General features: G+C 52.6%; 1 protein-coding gene across 1 annotated transcript; it reads right to left on the bottom strand.

Annotated features, from left to right (window-relative positions):
• Positions 1-11766: 11766 nt before the first annotated feature.
• On the bottom strand, positions 11767-20454 carry LOC309965301 (uncharacterized protein C11orf24 homolog). Its single transcript, XM_082844717.1, has 4 exons — positions 19576-20454; positions 18059-18256; positions 13966-14139; positions 11767-13057 (listed from the first exon to the last, which is right to left on the bottom strand). Exons 1-4 carry the CDS (start codon positions 19691-19693, stop codon positions 11967-11969), a joined length of 1581 nt encoding a protein of 526 aa, XP_082700843.1. The 5' UTR covers positions 19694-20454; the 3' UTR covers positions 11767-11966.
• Between the last annotated feature and the right edge of the window lie 1303 nt (positions 20455-21757).

Below are 21757 nucleotides of genomic sequence, written 5' to 3' on the forward strand. Positions count from 1 at the left end.
GGGAATCAAAATGGTTTTCTACAAAAAAAAAAAAATCAAACAAATAACCAAAAAATAGGCAGTAATGGATAAATTGAAGAACAGAAAAAGATAAGAAAACAAATAGCTAAATGGCAAAGTAAATCTTTCCTTATTAGTTATTGCTTTAAATGTAAATGGATTAAACCCTCTAAAAGGCAGAGATTGACATATTGGATTAAAAAAGAACATGATCCATCTCTATGCTGTCTATAAGAGACTCATTTCAGATACAAAGACACAGAGGGGTTGAAAGTAAAAGTATGGAAAAAGATATTCCATGCAAATAGTAACCAAAAGAGGGCTGAGAGGGCTCTATAATTTTCAAACAAAATAGACTTTAAGTCAAAGATGATTATAAGCAATAATAAGGATGTTACATATATTGAGAAAGATTCAATCCAGCAAGAAAATATAGTAATAATAAACATATACACACCTAGCAAAGGAGCCCCAAAATGTATGAAGCAAAAATTAACAGAATTGAAGGGTGATAGAGATGGTTCTATAATAATATTTGGAGATTTCAATACCTGTCAATAATGGATAGGACAACCCAACAGAAGACCAATATGGAAATAGAAGACTTGAACAATATTATAAACCAATTAGACCTAGCAGACATATACAGAACACTCCATACAACAACACAGAATACATGTTCTTCTCAAGTAGGTATGGAACATTCTCTGGGACAGATTTGTTAGACCACAAAACAAGTCTTAATAAATTGTAAAAGATTGAAATAATATAAAGTATTTCTTCTGACCACAATTGAAAGAAACTAGAATCCAGCAACAGAACGAAAACTGGAAAATTCACAAATATGTGGAAATAAAACAATATGCCCAGAAACAACCAATGGGTTAAAGAAGAAACTACAAAGGAAATTAGAAGATACCTTGAGATGAATAAAAATGAAAACATGGCATGCCAAAACTTATGGGATGCAGCAAAAGCAGTGCTGGTGGGAAATTTATGGCTATAAATGCCTATGTTAAAAAAGAAGAAGGATCTTAAATCAGTAACCTAACTGTATACCTTAAGAACTAGGAAGAGAAGAGCAAACTAAACCCAAAGCTAACAGAAGGAAGAAAAATAATAAACCTTAGAGTGGAGATAATCAAAATAGAGAACAGAAAAACAGTAGGGAAAGTCAATGGAAAGACCAAAAATTGACAAACCTGTAGCTGATTGAGAAAAAAAAAAGGAAGAAGACTCAAATTACTAAAATCAGAAGTGAAAGGACAAATATTGTTTGGTTTTGCTGACATGATTCTACCATATCTAAAATAGACAGAGCTTCCCTGGTGGTGCAGTGGTTAAGAATCCCCCTGCCAAGGCAGGTGACATGGGTTCGAGCCCTGGTCCAGGAAGATCCCACATGCCACGGAGCAACTAATCCCTTGTGCCACAACTACTGAGCCTGCACTCTAGAGCCTGTGAGCTACAACTACTGAGCCCATGTGCCACTACTGAAGCCTGCATGCCTAGAGCCCATGCTCTGCAACAAGAGAAGCCACTGCAATGAGAAGCCCGTGCACCGCAACGAAGAGTAGCCCCCACTTGCTGCAACTAGAGAAAGCCCACGCACAGCAACAAAGACCCAATGCAGCCCAAAATTAATTAATTAATTATAAAATGTTTATAAAAACAAAATAGGCAAATTCATAAAAACAGAAAGTAGAATGGGTTGCCTGGGGCTGGGGGAGGTGGAAATTGAGAGTTATTGCTAAATGAGAACAGAGTTTCTGTTTAGGATGATGAAAAATTTCTAGAAATAGATAGTGGTGATAGTTATACAACATTGTGAGTGTACTTGATGCCACAGAACTTGAATACTTTAAAATAGTTAGAATGGGGACTTTCCTGGAGGTTCAGTGGTTAAGACTCCTTGCTCCCAATGCAGGGGGCCCAGGTTGGATCCCTGGTTAGGGAACTAGATCCTGCGTGCCACAATGAAGATCCCACAAGCTACAACTAAGACCCAGTGTAGACAAATAAATAAATAAATAAATTCTTTTTAATTGAAAAATAAACACAATAATAGTGGGGATCTTTAACACCTCACTTACACCAATGGACAGATCATCCAAACAGAAAAATAATAAGGAAACACAAGCTTTAAATGACACAACAGACCAGATAGATTTAATTGATATTTATAGGACATTCCAGCCAACGGAACATTCTCCAGGATAGATCACGTCTTGGGTCACAAATCAAGCCTCTGTAAATTTAGGAAAACTGAAACCATATCAAGCATCTTTTCTGACCACAACGCTATGAGATTAGAAATCAATTACAGGGAAAAAAACATAAAAAACACAAACACATGGAGGCTAAACAATACGTTACTAAATAACCAAAAGATCACTAAAGAAATCAAAGAGGAAATCAAAAAATACCTAGAGACAAATGACAATGAAAACACGACGATCCAAAACCTATGCGATGGGGCTTCCCTGGTGGCACAGTGGTTGAGAGTCCACCTGCCGATGCAGTGGACACGGGTTCATGCCCCAGTCCGGGAAGATCCCACATGCCACGGAGCGGCTGGGCCCGTGAGCCATGGCCACTGGGCCTGCACGTCCGGAGCCTGTGCTCCGCAACGGAAGAGGCCACAACAGTGAGAGGCCCACGTACTGCAAAATAAACCCCAAAAAACCAAAAACAAAACCTATGCGATGCAGCAAAAGCAGTTCTAAGAGGGAAGTTTATAGCTATACAAACCTACCTCAAGAAACAAGAAAAATCTCAAATAAACAATCTAACGTTACACCTAAAGGAACTAGAGAAAGAAGAACAAACAAAACCCAAAGTTAGCAGAAGGAAAGAAATCATAAAGATCAGAGCAGAAATAAATTAAATAGAAACAAAGAAAACAATAGCAAAGGTCAATAAAACTAAAAGCTGGTTTTTCGAGAAGATTAACTAAATTGAAAAAGTATTAGCCAGACATTAAGAAAAAGAGGGAGAGGACTCAAATCAAAAGTAGAAATGAAAAAGGAGGAGTTATAACAGACACCGCAGAAATACAAAGCATCCTAAAGGACTACTACAAGCAACTCTATGCCAATAAGATGGACAACCTGGAAGAAATGGACAAATTCTTAGAAAGGTATAACCTTCCAAGACTGAACCAGGAAGAAATAGAAAATATGAACAGACCAATCACAAGTAATGAAATTGAAACTGTGATTCAAAATCTTCCAACAAACAAAAGTCCAAGACCAGATGGCTTCACAGGTGAATTCTATCAAACATTTAGAAAAGAGCTAACACCCATCCTTCTCAAACTCTCCCAAAAAATTGCAGAGGAAGGAAAACTCCCAAACTCATTCTATGAGGCCACCATCAACCTGATACCAAAAGCAGACAAAGATACAACAAGGGCTTCCCTGGTGGCGCAGTGGTTGAGAGTCCGCCTGCCGATGCAGGGGACACAGGTTCGCGCCCCAGTCCGGGAAGATCCCACATGCCGCGGAGAGGCTGGGTCCGTGAGCCATGGCCTCTGAGCCTGCGCATCCGGAGCCTGTGCTCCGCAATGGGAGAGGCCACAACAGAGAGAGGCCCGCGTACTGCAAAAAATAAAAATTAAAAAAAAAGATACAACAAAAAAATAAAATTACAGACCAATATCACTGATGAATATAGATGCACAAATCTTCAACAAAATACTAGCAAACAGAATCCAACAACACATTAAAAGGATCATACACTATGATCAAGTGGGATTTATCCCAGAGATGCAAGGATTCTTCAGTATACGCAAATCAATCAATGTGATACACCATATTAACAAATTGAAGAATAAAAACCATATGATCATCTCAATAGATGTAGAAAAAGCTTTTGACAAAATTCAACACCCATTTATGATAAAAACTCTCCAGAAAGTGGGCATAGAGGGAACCTACCTCAATATAATAAAGGTCACATATGACAAATCCACAGCCAACATCGTTCTCAATGGTGAAAAACTGAAAGCATTTCCTCTAAGATCAGGAACAAGACAAGGATGTCCACTCTCACCACTCTTATTCAACATAGTTTTGGAAGTCCTAGCCACAGCAATCAGAGAAGAAAAAGAAATAAAAGGAATACAAATTGGAAAAGAAGAAGTAAAACTGTCACTGTTTGCAGATGACATGATGCTATACATAGAGAATCCTAAAGATGCCACCAGAAAACTACTAGAGCTAATCAATGAATTTGGTAACGTTTCAGGATACAAAATTAATGCACAGAAATCTCTTGCATTCCTATACACTAATGATAAAAAATCTGAAAGAGAAATTAAGGAAACACTCCCATTTACCATTGCAACAAAAAGAATAAAGTACCTAGGAATAAACCTACCTAGGGAGACAAAAGACCTGTATGCAGCAAACTATGACACTGATGAAAGAAATTAAAGATGATACCAACAGATGGAGAGATATAGCATGTTCTTGGATTGGAAGAATCAATATGTGAAATGACTGTGCTACCCAAAGCATTCTACAGATTCAATGCAATCCCTATCAAATTATCAATGGCATTTTTTACAGAACCAGAACAAAATATCTTAAAATTTGTATGGAGACACAGAAGACCCCGAATAGCAAAAGAGGTCTTGAGGGAAAAAAATGGAGCTGTAGGAATCAGACTCCCTGACTTCAGACTATACTACAAAGCTACAGTAATCAAGACAATATGGTACTGGCACAAAAACAGAAATATAGATCAATGGAACAGGATAGAAAGCCCGGAGATAAACCCACACACCTATGGTCAACTAATCTGTGACAAAGGAGGCAAGGATATACAATGGAGAAAAGACAGTCTCTTCAATAAGTGGTGCTGGGAAAACTGGACAGCTACATTAAAAGAATGAAATTAGAACACTTCCTAACACCATACACAAAAATAAACTCAAAATGGATTAGAGACCTGAATGTAAGACCGGGGACTATAAAACTCTTAGAGGAAAACATAGGAAGAACACTCTTGGACATAAATCACAGCAAGATACTTTTTGATATTTTTTGAAATAAAAACAAAAGTAAACAAATGGGACCTAATGAAACTTAAAAGGTTTTGTACAGCAAAGGAAACCATAAACAAGATGAAAAGACAACCCTCAGAATGGGAGAAAATATTTGCAAATGAATCATCAGACAAAGGATTAATCTCCAAAATATATAAACAGCTCATGCAGCTCAATATTAAAAAAACAAACAACCCAATCAAAAAATGGACAGAAGACCTAAATAGACATTTCTCCAAATAAGACATACACATGGCCAAGAGGTACATGAAAAGCTGCTCAACATCACTAATGATTAGAGAAATGCAAATCAAAACTACAGTGAGGTATCACCTCACACCAGTTAGAATGGGCATCATCAGAAAATCTACAAACAACAAATGCTGGAGAGGGTGTGGAGAAGAGGGAACCCTCTTGCCCTGTTGGTGGGAATGTAAATTGATATAGCCACTATGGAGAACAGTATGGAGGGTCCTTAAGGAACTAAAAATAGTATTACCATATGACCCAGCAATCCCACTACAGGCATGTATCCAGAGAAAACCATAATTCTAAAAGACACGTGCACCCCAATGTTCATTGCAGCACTATTTACAATAGCCAGGTCATGGAAGCAACCTAAATGCCTATCAACAGATGAATGGATAAAGAAGATGTGGTACATATATACAATGGAATATTACTCAGCCATAAAAAGGAACGAAATTGGGTCATTTGTAGAGATGTGGATGCATCTAGAGACTGTCACACAGAGTGAAGTAAGTCAGAAAGAGAAAAACAAATATCGTATATTAACGCATATATGTGGAACCTAGCAAATGGTACAGATGAACCGGTTTGCAGAGCAGAAATTGAGACACAGATGTAGAGAACAAACGTATGGACACCAAGCGGGGAAAGCGGTGGGGGGTCGGGGGTGGTGGTGTGATGAATTGGGAGATTGGGATTGACGTATATACACTGATGTTTATAAAATGGATGACTAATAGGACAACAAATAAATAAATAAACATTTTTTAAAAATCATGGAATTAAAAAAAAAAAAAGAATCCTTCCTGGTCCCCCCTCCACCTCCACCAACTGCCTGGCCCTACGCCGGTCCCCAACCTCTTGTGATGGTTGCCATGGTCGCTGCCCACTTGCTCACCTGCCTGCCTTCCTCCACCCTCCTCCACTGGACTCGGCTGAAGCCGCCCTCATGAGGCTACCTGGGACGTCCTGGAACAAGTGGCCACCACTCCTTTGTTCCTTTCTTGCCTGGGTGACAGGGTTGTCCACTCCTTCTCAAAACAGTCTCTTTTCTCGGACTCTCTTGGTGGAAGAAGCCTCGCTTTCTCTCTCCTCCTCTGCGAGGCCAGGTTGGTCTCCTCCGTCTCTTCCTCCCCTCCTGCCCCTGGCTGTCTCTGCGCTGGTGGCTCCTGATTTTTCTCTCCTTGGGGACCTTCCTGAACTTCAGATTCATATCCTATGTCCTTCTGACACCTAACAGACATCTCAGCCTCAGGACATCCATAGAAGAACTCTATTTCCTGCCCGTTCCTACCCCCAAGTCCTCCCACATCCCCCCATCAGGAGGCAGGGAAGCCTCCATGTAAGAGTGTGGAAACCGGGGTGGCATCCCTAGGTGTGAATCGGGATCTGCCCCCTGCCAGCTGTGTGAAGCGGGGCAGGATCACTAATCCACCGGGCCTCAGCGTACCCCCTGTGGTGGGGGGGTGGGGGATGGTCAGGAGAGAGCTATCTCACAGGGTCATAGTCAGGATGAAATGAATTAACGCGTAAGGAGCCATGGTTCACTGCTCCCCACCTCCCAGGAAATGACATCACCAGCATCCCAGGTCATCAAGCCAAAAACACAGGGGTCATCCCGGCTTCTGCTCTGTGTGGGATGTGTGTAAAGAAACAGTGGCAGTCCTGCTGACTCAGCTTCCAAAACCTGTCCCCAAGTTCATGGGCTTCTCTCCATCTGTGAGCACACCCTGGTCCAGGCCATGTCATCACTCCCCGGGGCAGCGGAGCAGCTTCCCAGCCTCCCATACACGCTGCCCCCAATCTACCACTCCCTCCACAGGTTGCAACCAGAGCGATCTTTCACTTAAGAGAGTTAAATCAAACTCTACTGTCCTCCTTTCCCTTCTTCTAACATTTTATCATGGAAACTGCCAGACATACATAAACACAGAGGGGGTCGGATGACCTGCAATGAACTTACATGCATCTTCCATATTTAGCAATACGACGATGTGTCTTCCCTCCACACACCCACCAAGCTCCCCTCCTGCACCCCAGACAGCACATCACCTCATCTGTACATACTCCACTCGACAAAGTAAATTTTTTTTTGGCCACGTAGTCCCCCTACCAGGGAATGAACCCAGGCCGGCAGTGAAAGCCCTGTGTCCTAACCTCTGGACCGCCAGGGAATTCCCAGCACAGTAATATCTAACCCCCAAATCAGATGATGTTATTCCTTTGCCCAAACCCCTCCTGGGCCCCTACCTCCTCACCCTGGCCTTGACCCCAACCTGTCCCCTCCCCTCTCCCCCTCGCCCCTCTGTTCCCCGTGTGGGGCTCTGTGTTCATGGTCTCTCTACCTGGAACCCCCATTTCCCTGACTTTGCATGAATGCCTCCCACTGGCCACATGCGTTCTCAGCTCCCCCGTTTGGATTTCTTCCCTAATCGCAGCGAGAAGCCAGTGGAGGGATCTAGGCAGGAGGGCACGGTGATCTGGCTTCGGTGTGTGGGACGAGCTATGGGTGGGATGGGGGAGCAGGAAGGCCGGGGTCTGTGATCATTAAATGAGATGAGAGCTATAAGGCAATCAAGCCACGACATAGCAAGTGCTCAGAAAATATTAGCTCTCATCAGTGCCCGCGCTGGATGAACCTTGGTCCCCTGCTTCTAAAGCAGAGTTGTAGGAAGAAAAATATCATCAGTGCCCGCGCTGGATGAACCTTGGTCCCCTGCTTCTAAAGCAGAGTTGTAGGAAGAAAAATCGTGTCCGAGTGTGACTGTGCTTGCCCCAAGCAACCCAGCTGGTGGGGTTCTGGGGCTGTGAGCTCCCTGGACTCCTGGCTTCCTCCGGTGGGGAGATAGTTACAGGCACAAATGACATAATTCCACGGAGAACATTCCTTGCCAACGTAGAAGAGACCCGGTCTAGGAGCAGTGAGTGGGTGAGTTCTTCCAGGGTGGGGGGACCAGGAAGGCGCCCCGATGCCAAGAGAGCCGGGCTGGAGGGAGTCCCCCCACCCCGGGCAAAGTTGGGGCGTGGGTGGGGTGGGTGCAGCGGGCTGGAGGGGGACCCAGTGTCTCCAGCCAGGGCCAGCACCCAGGGTGAAGGAGGGAGCCTCGGCCGCCAGGGGGAGCCCGTGGACTTCGCTGGCCTGAGGACGCGGGGCTGCCCCAAGAGGAAACAGCCTCTGCGAGGTAGCCAATATTTGACTACAGACAGAGAGACCGACCAAGAGTGAATCCTGTCCTGCCACTTGCTGGGAGGGTGACCTTGGGCAAGTGACTTGGCTATCCCGTGCCTCGGTTTCCTCGCTGTGAAGGGAAGAAAACCCCTACTGGAACCAAACCCCGAAACTGGCTCACTTGACCTTGACTTCCTGGCACCTTCCCCTCGGACTCTCATCTGTTGAACTGGGACGCTGCTCCTCCCACGTGCCGGTGTTGCTCTGTGCACTGAACCAGCCACAGCCCCTGTCGCTGGAGCAAAGAGCCGGGGGAAAGAGGCTCTGAGCATCCCCCGGCCAGAGGCCACCCCCTCGCCCCCCAGCATCCCAGGTGGGTCAGGTGCCCCCGCGTGCCTCCTCTTTCCTTCCTCATCGCTTCTCACTCTCGCGCACCACATGGCGAGCGGCGGAGGGGCTGGGGGACAGCTTCACGTCTGAATCCCCAGTTGGTTGGCGAACAGCTAGTGTGGAACGGGCCTGATGAGCTGAGTCTGAACGGGACTTTCCCCCATGGCCCCTGCAGGCTGGTGGCTTCCAAGGCAGGGGATGGCCTGGGGCTCAGACGTGCAGCTCCCCTAGATTGGTTTATTTTATTTTTTATTTTCTGGCCGCACTGCGTGGCATGTGGAATCTTAGTTCCCCAACCAGGATCGAACCAGGGCCCCCCGCATTGGAAGCACGGAGTCTTAACCACTGGACTGCCAGGAAAGTCGAGCCCCTCTTGCTCTGGACAGGCCTGCATGGAGGGGCCCTCCGTGCTCCCCATCTCCTATGAGCTTTCTCGAGGTTGGCTCCTCCCCTCAGTCTCCGCTCAGCCAGACGCACTGGAAGGTTTGCCTGGAACGCCTGGTATGGCAGCTTGGTCTTTATCCGGGAAGGGCTGCTGGCAGGGAACGGTGTGGTCAAGTTTGTATCTTGAGGGGGCCCTGGCTGCAGGGTGGAAGACAGCTGGGTCGGAGCTGGCAGGTGGTGGAGGGGCCCCAGGCAGGACAGCAGGAAGGACTCTGGCCGGGGAGAGGCCCTTGCACGGGAACTTAGGATGGTCAGTCGGCCTCAAGGATGAAGCCCAGGTCTCCAGCTCCCGTAAGCAGCGACGCCACTGGTTTTAGGAAGAACCCTGAGGGCTGAGGCTGAGCTTGGCCTCGCGTGTTACGAATCTGTGGCCCATCATGGAGCCAAAATGACTGTGGATGGTTGGAATAGGACCGCTAAGGAGGGAGGGGGTGGGGTGGAGAGCACGACCGATTCTTGGGAGGAAAGGACTTGGCGTCCTGGCTGGGGCAGAGGGACAGGCAGGCCCCGTGACACTCCACACCCCCATTCCTTGGAGGTAGGAGTGCCAGGCAGAGGCCCCTGGTCACAGGCTAAGGATGAAAGCCAGCCCTGCGGGTTGCCCCTTGTCCTACACCCCTGGAGAGGAACAAGCCACCCAGTGTTCCATGGCTCACGGGGGTCTAAGGCTCTGTCTCTATCGGGAGAGACCCCACCAGCCAGGGTGTGGAGCCTGCCCTTGACAGGCGGCTGGGGTGATGCTGGCAGAGGAAAAGGGCACCCCCTAAATCCCCCTGATTCTCCACCTGCGCAGAGCTGCCTGATCCGGGCAGCAGGTGGCCGCTCAGACTCAAGGACAACAGAGCTGCAGCCCGGCCTGGAGCTCCGATCAGTGAGGTTGATACTTCCTCAGCCACAGCCAGCGCCAGCGCCTGTGATCACACGGCAGATGGGCCCAGGTGTACGATGGGTCGGCCAGGGCAGGGAGAAACACAGGCGCATAGGCTGCTTGGAGCCTAGCTGTCAGGACACACAGCACAGCTGTTGGGGAGGGAAAGGGGTCTGCTGGGCCCCCTGAACCGACCAGTGAGCAAAGATGGGCTGGGGAAACCCGGGATGGAGCTAGAAAACGGGTGAGGACTGTTCCCATCCCTCCTCCCTACTCTCTTAAGTTATTTCAAATGGTTTGGGAGTTCACTACCATTGTCTTTTATTATGCGCCACTTGAAATCCTTTTTGGAGGAGGCAGAATTTCAATAAGAGGAAGTGGACACGCGGGCCTGGCTCAGGAGATTTCTGTGATGGGGAAACTGGAGTCTCCAGGTAGAACGGTCTCCTCCTCAGGGTTCAGAGTAGTTGAGAAAGCAAGTCAACTGCCCACCTGGAATCGCTCCAGGCAGCATGCCCCTGGGGGCCGTGACAGACAGGCAGTCTCCCCATCGCCCAGGTAAAGCGGCTGAGTCCACCACACGCCACACGTGCTCCGGGTCACACGGCTGGTGGCTGCATACCTGGCCTGGGAACGCAGCCTCACGTGCTGCCCGCCAGCTCTCTTGCCTCCCTCCGGCTGGTGAGCAGATGAAGCTAGAATGCCACGTGCAGCCCCGGCGGCTGGAAAACAAAATAGTTAAGGAAAGAGCTGGACTCTGGCCCTCAGTGGGTAAGTTAGGCCTCCCCTGCCTCAGCGGCCCCGCCTTTAAAATGGGGATCAGAGCCCTGATCTCCTGGGGCGGGGGTGAGGGCTGAATGAGTTTCGTGCATGAAACACAAGGACAGCGTGGGACACAGGACAAGCACAGTGTGGGCGCTGAGGGCTGCTGGGGACATGAGGCCCGGCACCGGGGCAATCGTGCTGCTGAGGAGAGGGCCCTGGGCTCACTCGGGCCTAGCGCTCCCCTGGGTTCTGGGGTGACCTGGAGCGAGGTGCTAGTAATGACTAACCCACGGCACCAGCTTATTGGGTTTCCACTCGGCCAGGGCCCACCATGAGCTGTGCGGGGTCACCTAGAGCCTGGTCTGGGCAGGTCCCACCGACCTGGCCCTGTTGTGTAGCTCAGGTGTGGTTTACATGTTGCATTCGGCTCTCGTGCCCAAACCAGGCTTCACGCGTCCGCCACTTCACAGTGCTGAAAAAGGGTTAGAGGAAGGGGCCCCACCTCCACGCGGTGCCAGAGACCCTCAAAGGCTGGGGTTCCTCCCACCCCGGTTGGGGCAGGTTTGGGCCTAAGAGCGAAGCCCAAGAGAGCGGCACAGACACAGCAGATGGCCAGGGCCTCGTGTTACATTCAACGTTTACAAGCACACACCCTGTCACATGCATCTCGAAAAGGCTCCCCGGCCGCCATGGGCGGGGGGGCGGGCAGGACGCAGCCCACACAAACGGGGAGACAGGGCCTGAGTGGAAAGGGTCATTGCTTTAATTCAGGTCGGGACCCACCCCGGGGCCGCCCACCCCACCCCAAGGCAGAATCACTGCCTGCTCGTGATCGTTACAAAAATAAATATGAAAAAAGCAGCAACTCTTTAGTGATCGTGGAATTAATCGGACAACGATTAAATGTGTTTAAGCAACTGGCACGTCTCCTAAATTGCACCAAAAGAATCTGGAAGCACTTGGTTTGGCCACAGAGGCAACACGGAAGGAGGGGAAGGGCCCAGCCCCAGGCCCGGCCGAGCGCCCTCCCCTCACATCTCTGAGTCGGCGTACATGCCGTTGATGAGATAATCCACCTGCGTGTAGTCCTTCCTCTTGTAGCTCTCGTAGGCCTGCAGGGCAAACAGAACCAGGACTGTGATGAAGAGGGTGACCCCCAGCAGGAGCACTGCCAGGAGGAAACTTCTGTTCACCGGGGACTGGGCCAGGGGCTCGCTGGAGACCACCAGGTACCGGCCTTGGGTGCTGAGCTGACACGCGTCCGTGGCTGGCACCTTGGAGTCCCCTGAGCTCGCAGGTGTCGGCCCCACGGAAGCAGGACCAGGCGCGGCTTCAGGCTCGCCCTGCTCCGGCGTCTGAGTGGTGCCTGGCGCCGCGGCCCCCGGCACGGATGTGACGGGGCTGGGCCGTGTCGGGGGGGCCGGGCTGGAGTGAGGGGCAAGTGCTGGCGCTGTGCTGGCAGCCGGCTGGGGGGCCTTGGTCGTGGTCCCCACTGTCATGGATGCGGAAGCCGAAGAGGGGGAGGCGGGTTCTGGGGTTGTGTTGAGGAGGGTGGGCGCAGGCCTACTTGCTGCGTCAGCCGCAGTCCGGGCCGTCGGCGCCTGGACGGTGGGGCCCTGTGTGGACGCGTTAAGTGTTTGGGGACTCAGGGGCACCGTGGGGCTGGCTGTGGCATGGCCGGGGGTGTGCCCGGGATGACCGTGCGAGTCCAAGGGGCCGCTTACGCTTGCCAGGGCCGCAGCAGCTGTGGGAGCACCCGTGGCCGGCGTGGGTGTCGTGTGCGTCGCTGGCCCAGACAATGTGCCGCTGCCAGGTGCCCGTGTATGGGGTGAGGACGGGGTCCGCCAGTCAGACGCCGGGACAGGCGGCGTGGGCACCCCGGAGGTGGCTCCGTCAGGGGTCCCTTCTGCCGTCGCTGACGCGCCTGCCTCTGTCCTGTGTGTTGTCCCTGCTGTGACCGCAGGAGAGGTGGGGTCGCCTCCCCAAGTCCCTCTGGTCAACGTGATGGGAGAAGGTGTCACCGAGGTCATTCTTGCAGACACTTCATTCAAGACTCTTGTAATGGTTTCCACGGATGAGTTTTGTTCTGAATTCTCCAGCGTCTTGTTGAGGACTGAGTACCCTTAGGGTCAGAAAAGGGAGGAAAAGATACGATCACCTTCAACCCTGTGCAGGTGGATCACTCAGAGACTGTCTTAATTTCCGGCCCGTGGGGCTGGCCGGGGAGGCTGTGCGGTGCCTTGCTTCTTAGCCCGGCAAACACGTTTCCCTCTCATCTCCTCCCTGCACACATCTGGCCGGCAGCCCATCACAGAGGCGCCCAGCACTTTGATTTAAAATCTCCTTTGTGCTCTCTGAACCCCAAGCCCATGAAAGGCTTCAGAGCTTCATTTTTTTTTTTTTTTTTTTTGCGGTACGCGGGCCTCTCACTGCTGTGGCCGCTCCCATTGCGGAGCACAGACTCTGGACACCCAGGCTCAGCAGCCATGGCTCACGGGCCCAGCCGCTCCGCGGCACGTGGGATCCTCCCGGACCGGGGCACGAACCCGCGTCCCCCGTATCTGCAAGCGGACTCTCAACCACTGCGCCACCAGGGAAGCCCCCAGAGCTTCATTTTTCGATCCAGTTCTCAAAATATCATAATCTCTCGCATTACAGGTGTGATGCGCCATTAAAAAAAACCTATCCAACACACACCCAGGTTTACACAGCAGATAAACCGTTGCCCAGATATTCACACCATGCAAGAATTCTTGGCTTTATGATCGGATTCAAAGCAGGATTCCTGGAGAAGAACAGTGTCGGGCACAGAGGAGAAGTGCCACTAAATATGTGACGTGTGGATCGACAAACTCCCCAATAAAGACGAGGTTTATGGAAGGAATGAAATTTTGCCAGGCCAAGTCAGTCACCCTCTCAAGGCTCAGAGGCCAGGTCCCATGTTGGCCCAACAGGCCCTCGCAGCCCAGCCCCCGGGAGCTCCGGGGCCCCTGCAGGCCCGTCCAGCACTCACACGGCTTTCTCACTTACGTGGATGCGGGGCTGTCAGGTGGCTTTCAGATAAGGACCAAGAGGAAACCCAGATGAGCACGAGGGCTGTCCACATCTTGCAGGTGAGCTGGCAGCAAGGCTGGGCGGTGCCCGAGGCCCCCAGCCTGCCGTTCCTCAGGCTGCTGACAGTTCCCTGCTGCTTGGCCGAGGAACCTAAGGTCAGGAAGGGAGGCATCTGGTCAGTGACGCATGGGGCACAGGCCTGGCAACGCGCCGGCTGTGGAGTGCTCCGAGAGGTCCCAGGGTGCAAACCCAGCCAGATGTTTCCCCTGGGGCCTGGCATTCAGGAAGAGTGTCTCAGCCATGTGTTCAGGGATCCGCCCAGTGCCTGCTCTGACGGGTTTATAGCACTTCTTAACCCAGTCTCACTATGTGTCTTACTATCCCAGCTCAGAGTTCAGAGTATGAAAGAGCAGCAGAGAGGGGGGCCAAGACTTCCTCCTCAACTTCTCTGTGGCCTCTGCAGGGCCCAGAGCACTTCTCTGCACCCATGACAGCTGACCACATGGAGAGATTCCACTTAGCCAGCCATCCACCGCCCATCACCCATCCACTCATCACCCATCCACCACCCATCACCCATCTACCCATCACCCATCCACCATCCACTGCCCATCACCCATCCACTGCCCATCACCCATCCACTCATCACCCATCACCCATCCACCCATCACCCATCCACCATCCACCGCCCATCACCCATCCACCACCCATCACCCATCCACTCATCACCCATCCACCACCCATCACCCATCCACCACCCATCACCCATCCACCCATCCACCGCCCATCACCCATCCACTCATCACCCATCCACCGCCCGTCTCCCATCCACCCATCCACCACCCATCATCCATCCACCCATCACCCATCCACCGCCCATCACCCATCCACCCATCCACCGCCCATCACCCATCCACCCATCACCCATCCACCGCCCATCACCCATCCACTGCCCGTCTCCCATCCACCCATCCACCGCCCATCACCCATCCACCCATCACCCATCCACCACCCATCACCCATCCACCGCCGATCACCCATCCACCCATCACCCATCCACCGCCCATCACCCATCCCTTCGTCCAATACTCCCCGAGTGCCTGCTCATGCGCCAGGCAGTACACTCAGGACAGAAAGATGAGAGCCGCACAGCCCCCTCCTCCAGGGAGCCTGCCTCCAACGGGAGACACAGAAGAGAGGTCAGTGCAGGCTGGTGCCAGTGTAGAGGGACTAAGTGTTGGGAAACAGGGAGGAGATGGCACCTGGGAGGCTGCGAAGGTTCAGGTGGAGGCTGGTCCTCTGTGCAGAGGCCCCAGAGGTGGGTGGGACGGGACAGGGTGCTGCAGGGCCCACGAGGCACGGAATTCAGCTGGTGGGGGGTGGAGGCGGGGGCCAGGGAAGGTACCCTGGCTAGTAACACCTGGGCCACGTTCTGAAAGACGGTTGGGATCCACCTGGTGGGAAAGGGGTGGGGGGGCAAGTGGCAGGAGCAGCAGGTGATGACAGCAGGGCCAGAGGCCTGGGGACAGCGCAGTGAGACCTGGGCTTAAACAAGAGAGAGAGGCCACCACGGGGCAGTTTGGATTTTGGTGTGGGGGGAGGCGAGCCCGTGCAGGCCCGAGGCAGGGGTGTGACAAGCGAGGCGTTCCGGCAAGGGGCAGCTGGGGTGGCGATGCAGGGGGCAAGGCCTGTGAAGGCTGAGAGACTCAGTAAGGGGGTTCCACAGCAGGGGACAGAGGGTGGGCTAAGTGGACCTGGTCGCAGAAGCCCTGGTCTCCGAGGGTTACGGTGCAACTGCAGAAACTTACAGAGACGCCACGGCAGCTGAGCCTCAACAGGATTGGCTTCCCGAGCACACAGCGGGGTCTCCCCACTCACCCCAGGTCTCTCCCACATGCTGGCAGGCTCAGGTCCCTCACCACAGGGGAACCGAGGGGGCAGGTGGCCTCACTTCATGCCCTGCCGGTCCTGGGTGCGCCCTGATCCTGTTCTCAGCCCCACCCAACTGCCGGAGTCCCACGTGGCCGCCTGCGAGGCCCAGGTCCCCTCGGACAACAGCCCCGTCACGTGCAACGAGGGCTAGTCCTGAGACTCAAACTCGACATGGGCACAGGGCAAGCAGAGCACAGTCTGCTGGGAGCCTGAGGGCTGGCGACTCCTGGGGGTGCCTCCACAATCAGTCCTGCCCGAAGATGCCCTAGGCCCTCGGCCTTTCCCCTGGCCCTCATGGCGAAGCCCTTGGGTTCCACAGAATGTCTTGGAAGGGAGCCTTCAGGTCACCCTGAACGAAACGTCCTGACGGACTCCTCGCCTTGGCACGGATGCTAACTGCTGCTCTCCACGGCCCTGAGGCCAGGCTGCCCTCCCGCGGAGCAGGGCAGGCTCACTGGCTTCCCAGTAGCCCCAAGGGTCACCTTCAAGCGTCCCCATCCTGGGCCTGCTCCATCTGCCATGCCACAGCTGCCAGAAAGATCTCTGTAACCCACAAAGCTGACGCTGCCTCCAATGTTAAACCCGCTGCTCTCCCAGGATAACTCCTAAGCTCCTTAACACGGCGAGGCCGCCTTCAAAGTCTGACCCACGGCCTCTCCCCTGTGAGCCCACCCTCGCCAGACACGTGAAATACCGGCAGTTCCTGGCCCAGCCCGGCCCCCTCGAGGAGCACTTCCAGCCCTGCTGGCGGCCATGCGAAAGCAGTCCCTGTGCGGCATAAAGGGGCATCTAGAGGTGGCTTTCTTTCTCCTGTGAGCAGCGGGGGCTCTTACAAAGTGGCCCCACGACTGGAAAAACCCTTTCGAGCACAAACTCTGCTGGAAGGCTGGGCACTCCCCTCCCCCATGCTTCTAATCCCTTCGTGAGAGTCACTAACTTTAGTTTAGCTTCATGGAGCACTCTCCCGCCAAAACTGTCCATAAGAGCTCCTGGTGTCTTACAGGTTTAAAAAGGTTCCCCAGCCCTACAAACCACAGATTTGCATCTGTTTTCTCCAGAGCAAAAGGCATTCTTTGTTCTGACTGAAACAGAGGGGGTGGGGTGGGGAGAGAAGAAACAGACCAATGTCATGAGGGGGAAGGACTGAACCAGGGAGGTTTCAGGCACAGAGAGCTCCCACTCCCCCCACAGTAGCTGAAGTAAATGCAGCTGGGCTCTCCGTCAATAAGTGTATTTAAACGACTCTCTCTTTGGCCAGTCACGTCCACTGAATGCATTAAAAATGCCACCACTGAGCCCAACATGCTCCCCAAGTCTGAGCCCTGGATCTGACAGGGGCTTCCTGAATGCACCCCAGGCTTTCCACTGCCACCTCACTACAAATCTGCGGAGCAGAGTCAGGAAACTTTTTCCTATAGAGAGCTAGATAGCAGATATTTTAGATTTTTGTGGGCCATATGGTCTGTCCTAGCTACTCAAGTCTGCGAAAGCAGTCATGGACCATAGGTATGTGATGGGTGTGGCTGGGTCCCGATAAAACTTTATTTACAAAAACAGGCAGCGGGCACAGACGTGGCCCACAGGCCACAGTTTGCCACCCCCGCCTCTGGCGCTTCAGAGCTGATGCTCCAGCTAAGGCAGGAGGAACTGATTCAAGGGCCTGAATGGGTTTCTGCCTTCCCGTCCAGTCCCTCATCTTGGAACAGACACGGGCCGTCCCATTTTTGGTCCAGGGACAGACTCTAGTCGGTCTCCTCCCAGGGCCCCTTCTGCTAGGAGGCGCCCCCTCTGCACCCCGCATCAGTGAGATGCAGCACCCCTGCCCGTGCAGCGAGGGGCTCCCATAGTATCATGGTCTCATGACACGAGGCCCAGAGAGAACCTCACAGAAACAGAAGACGGCCCAGAGGACCACACGGTTCCCATACCTGCCTGGGGACCCCCCACCAGGGCCACCCAAGAAGGCAGAAGCTCTGACAGCGAACGGGCCTCCTGCACACTGGACGGCTTGGCCCTCTGAGGTTCGCTGTCTTTCCTTTGCCCACCCTGTCCCTGCAAAGCCCCCTCGGGGCCCTTTTCGGGCTCACTGTCCTGTCACTGAGCAGGTGGCCCTGCCCGCAGGGCTTTGGACACTCACGAGAGGCAGCTGCTCGGGGCGAATGCCCAGGCTGGGCCATCTTTCTCGGGGGGCTGAGGGCTTGACACTGTGACCTTGTCGGGCGAGGTTTGGCTCTGCAGGAGGCGAGGACGGCTTTGAAGGGCACTCCCAGGCCATGGCACGCTTTCTGGCACACGTGGGATCCAGGCAGATGCTCCACTCTGGTAGAAGACGCATCTACGGTTTGAAAAAGAATAAACGCTCCTTAGGAAAAGCACAGGGGAAAAATCCAGTGAGGAGGGAGGCATTTTTCTAGTGTAAACTCAGGAGGAGATGAAAGAAACTCAGCACCTCCTAGAGTGGCAGATATGTGTAGGTGGTGATGCCTGAGAACCACCACGGACGGGCCTGCTCTCTATCACACACGCCCATGTGCACACACAGCAACACACACGCATATATGCATAGGTACACGTGCGTATGCATGCGGTCACACGCGCACACACGCACTCGTATCCACGTGCACATGGCAACACCTGCGTGCACACTGCCATGTGTGTACACGTGCAATCATACACATGCACGTGTGCAATCACACAGTGACACACATGAGGTGAGCGTGTGCATGGAGCATCTCTCGAGAGCTATCTCAGGAAACTCCACTGGTCCCTCAGGAGACCTCTGCTGGATGCCATCACTGTCTGTTCCCTCAGCCAGTGGGGCTGGTGATCACTCCCACAGAGACAGGAATTGGCCGCTGTGCGGAGTCAAGAACAGGCCCTCGTGCTGTCACTTCATCTCTCTGGTATGGTCCTGACTCCGCTTTCCAACAGCGTATTCTAAATGTCAAGATTCCCACGTGGGGGCCTGTGCTAATCTGACTCACAACGGACAAAGCATTAACAAGACTCAGAATCATAGTCTCCCCTGAAAAGGCTTTAGTGAGCCTTAAATGAGGGTCTGGCCAGTTATCCTCATGATCTGGTGCAGAGTGACTGGGCAGATCAAGGTCTCAGAAAGAAGAGACCCTTGTGCAGGAAGGGAATAAGCAAGAAGGACCAAGTGTTGAGTAGGAGAGCAGGGCAGGTGGAAAGACAGGAGGTTAGGCTGGTGCTGGGAGTTCCCATTTTCATGGGTCAGCCCCTCACAAGTTCTGCAGGGAAGGGGCAGCACCCCACTAGCCAGGCAACCCTGTATTAGAAAGGCACCGTCAGAATGTGGCTCTGGGTGCCTACTTCATGACCTTCTCTGGTCCTTGACTTTGTGCTACCTCTCAACATCTCCCATTTCCAATTTCTTATGTTCCCAACCTTGGCTTTACTTTTAACTTCTATGAAACCGTTTGTTATATGCAGGGTGCTGTGTGCAAGTTACCTGATATCAGACTCCAAATTGCTTAATTCCTTTTTCTGGATTACAATTCTCCAAATTGCTTAATTCCTTTTTTCCTGGGCTCAACACAAGTGTTGCCCGCCACATTCCATCACACTAGTAACTTATTTATCAGCGGCAATGTGGTCCCAGTCCCTACACCAAGCTGGAGAAACTATACATACGGAGGGACAGGAATTGCGGAAGCAAGTACAGGGCAAACCACAGATACCTGCCCTGACACGTCACCTGGCTGAACTTTGGTATCGCGACACAGACTTGTGGGTTTGTGTATACAGACATTGTCCTGTGGTCCAAAGGAAGTGTCTCTGTGGCAGATGGGAACCCAGAGCACTGGAGAGCGTCTTAACTACATCGCTTCCTTCCAGGTTTTTGGAATTTTTGGTATCAGGCTAAATGCTGATCAAGAGGCTAGTTTTTGCTGGCAGTCTGGGTAGATTTGACATTCCTTTGTCCATTAGGCAAGTCTGGCATATAAGCAGAACATCTGTATTGAAATTTTAGAGATGCTTCCTCCAGGGAGGAAAAAAAACAACATTATTAAAGGCAGATTTCTAAGTAGATATTTATGTCTTACGGCAAACCATGGATTCCTCATACTAGCCTAACAGCTAATTCCACACACTAACTAGACACCCAGACTCACCTGGAGGAGGCGAGCAGGTAAATGTAAATGCACAACACCCTCCCAGGTAGAGCGGGCTTGGGGGAGGCCTGGGTCGCCCGAAGGGCCAACTCTTTCTTTGAGGGTAACTCTTCCTGGGGCCCAGCCTTGGCCGGGCAGGACCCTTTAGCTCCCCACCCATCCGGGAGTGTCCCAACTTCCCTCTCCTCCGCTCCCAAACTGGAGCGACCCGGGTCTCTTCTCCGGTTTGGGATCCCCTTAAGCCCTCCTCCTGTCTCCCGCCTCTTGGGCTCCCATCCATGCTCCTTCCGAGTCTGGGCCCCCAACTGACTCCTTCCGTTCTTTCCTCTCCTCCAATTCCTCACCTCCAGTCGTCACCAGCTTGCATTCTATGTCCCCATTCGTCTTTTCTCTTGTCCCGCTCCTCTGCCTCTCGTGGCCCCATGCCCCCTCCTCTGCCTCTCGTGCTCCCATGCACCCCTCCTCCTGTCTCCACCTCCCTCTCTCAGCCCCAAGCCGGCTCAGGCAGCCTTGACAACAGCTCCACGGACAACAGCGAGGGCCCCTTACCCGGGCGTGGCAGGCCTGCGGCGGCCCGGAGGCCCTCGGGCGGCGGGGAAGCGGCCGCCGTCCGGCGTGCGGACGTGGCCGGCACCGGAGCAGCGCGACCGCAAGCTAAGACTGCTCAGGGCAGCCGCCCCAGCTCTGGCCCCTCCCGGACCGCCCCGGAGGTGACGTCACGGGAGGGCGGGTCCTGGCGGGCGGGGCAGCGTCGGCCGAAGCCGGGAGCCGCCCAGCGGCTCCAGGCGCTGCAGGAGGCGAGCCGGAAGCGAGGGGCGCGGCTGTACCCAGGGCCCCGCCCACAGCGGAGGGGTCCAGCTACGTCTGGAGAACGGCTGGAAGCGGCTATTTCGGGCAGGTTTCTGCCGGAAGTGGTGGTTCCTGGTGCTCGTCTCACAGTCTGTGAACACTGCCCTGTAGCGACCGAGGTACCGGGGCTGGGTGATCTCAGACCTACCCCGACGGCGTGACCCTGCCACATGCCCTCCCTCATCCCTCCGACTTTATCCAGCCGGGGGGCGGGGGGGGCCTGCGCTGGGAGTAAGCCATAGTCGGGATGGCCGCCAGCGTGTTTTGAGTGCTTACTCGTGCCAAGACCTGGGCTTGGTTGGGTGATTTCACTCTGCAATAGCACTGTGACGCGCTTCGCACCCGTTTTACAGATGCTGAAACTGAGGCTCACAGAATGTTTCTTAATTGTGAGATGTGAATAACAGTGGGGCAAAACGGAGTATAGAGGAAAGCGAATGGGACTTGACCTTCATTAGGTATAGGCTTTGGGGGCCTTCCCTGGTGGTCCAGTGGTTAAGAATCTGCCTTCCAATGCAGGGGAACTCGGGTTCGTCCGTGGTGGGGGAACTAAGATCCCACATGCCGCAGGGCAACTAAGCTGGCAGGCTCTAGAGTTGGAGCGCCGCAACTAGAGAGAAGACGGCGCGCTGCAACGAAGGATTCCTCATGCCACAAGGAAGATCCCGGATACCGCAACCTGACGCAGCCAAATAAATAAATAAATATTAAAAAAAAAAGAAAGCGTGTATTAAAAAGCAACAACAACAAAAAAGAAATAGGCTTTGAGGGGAGGGAGGGGGATGGACTGGGAGTTTGGGGTTGGTAGATGCAAACTATTACATTTAGAATGGATAAACAACAAGGTCCTA

Source organism: Leucopleurus acutus (genome assembly GCF_964270905.1).
Source record: "Leucopleurus acutus genome assembly, chromosome: 8".
In the NCBI taxonomy this organism is placed as follows: domain Eukaryota; kingdom Metazoa; phylum Chordata; class Mammalia; order Artiodactyla; family Delphinidae; genus Leucopleurus; species Leucopleurus acutus.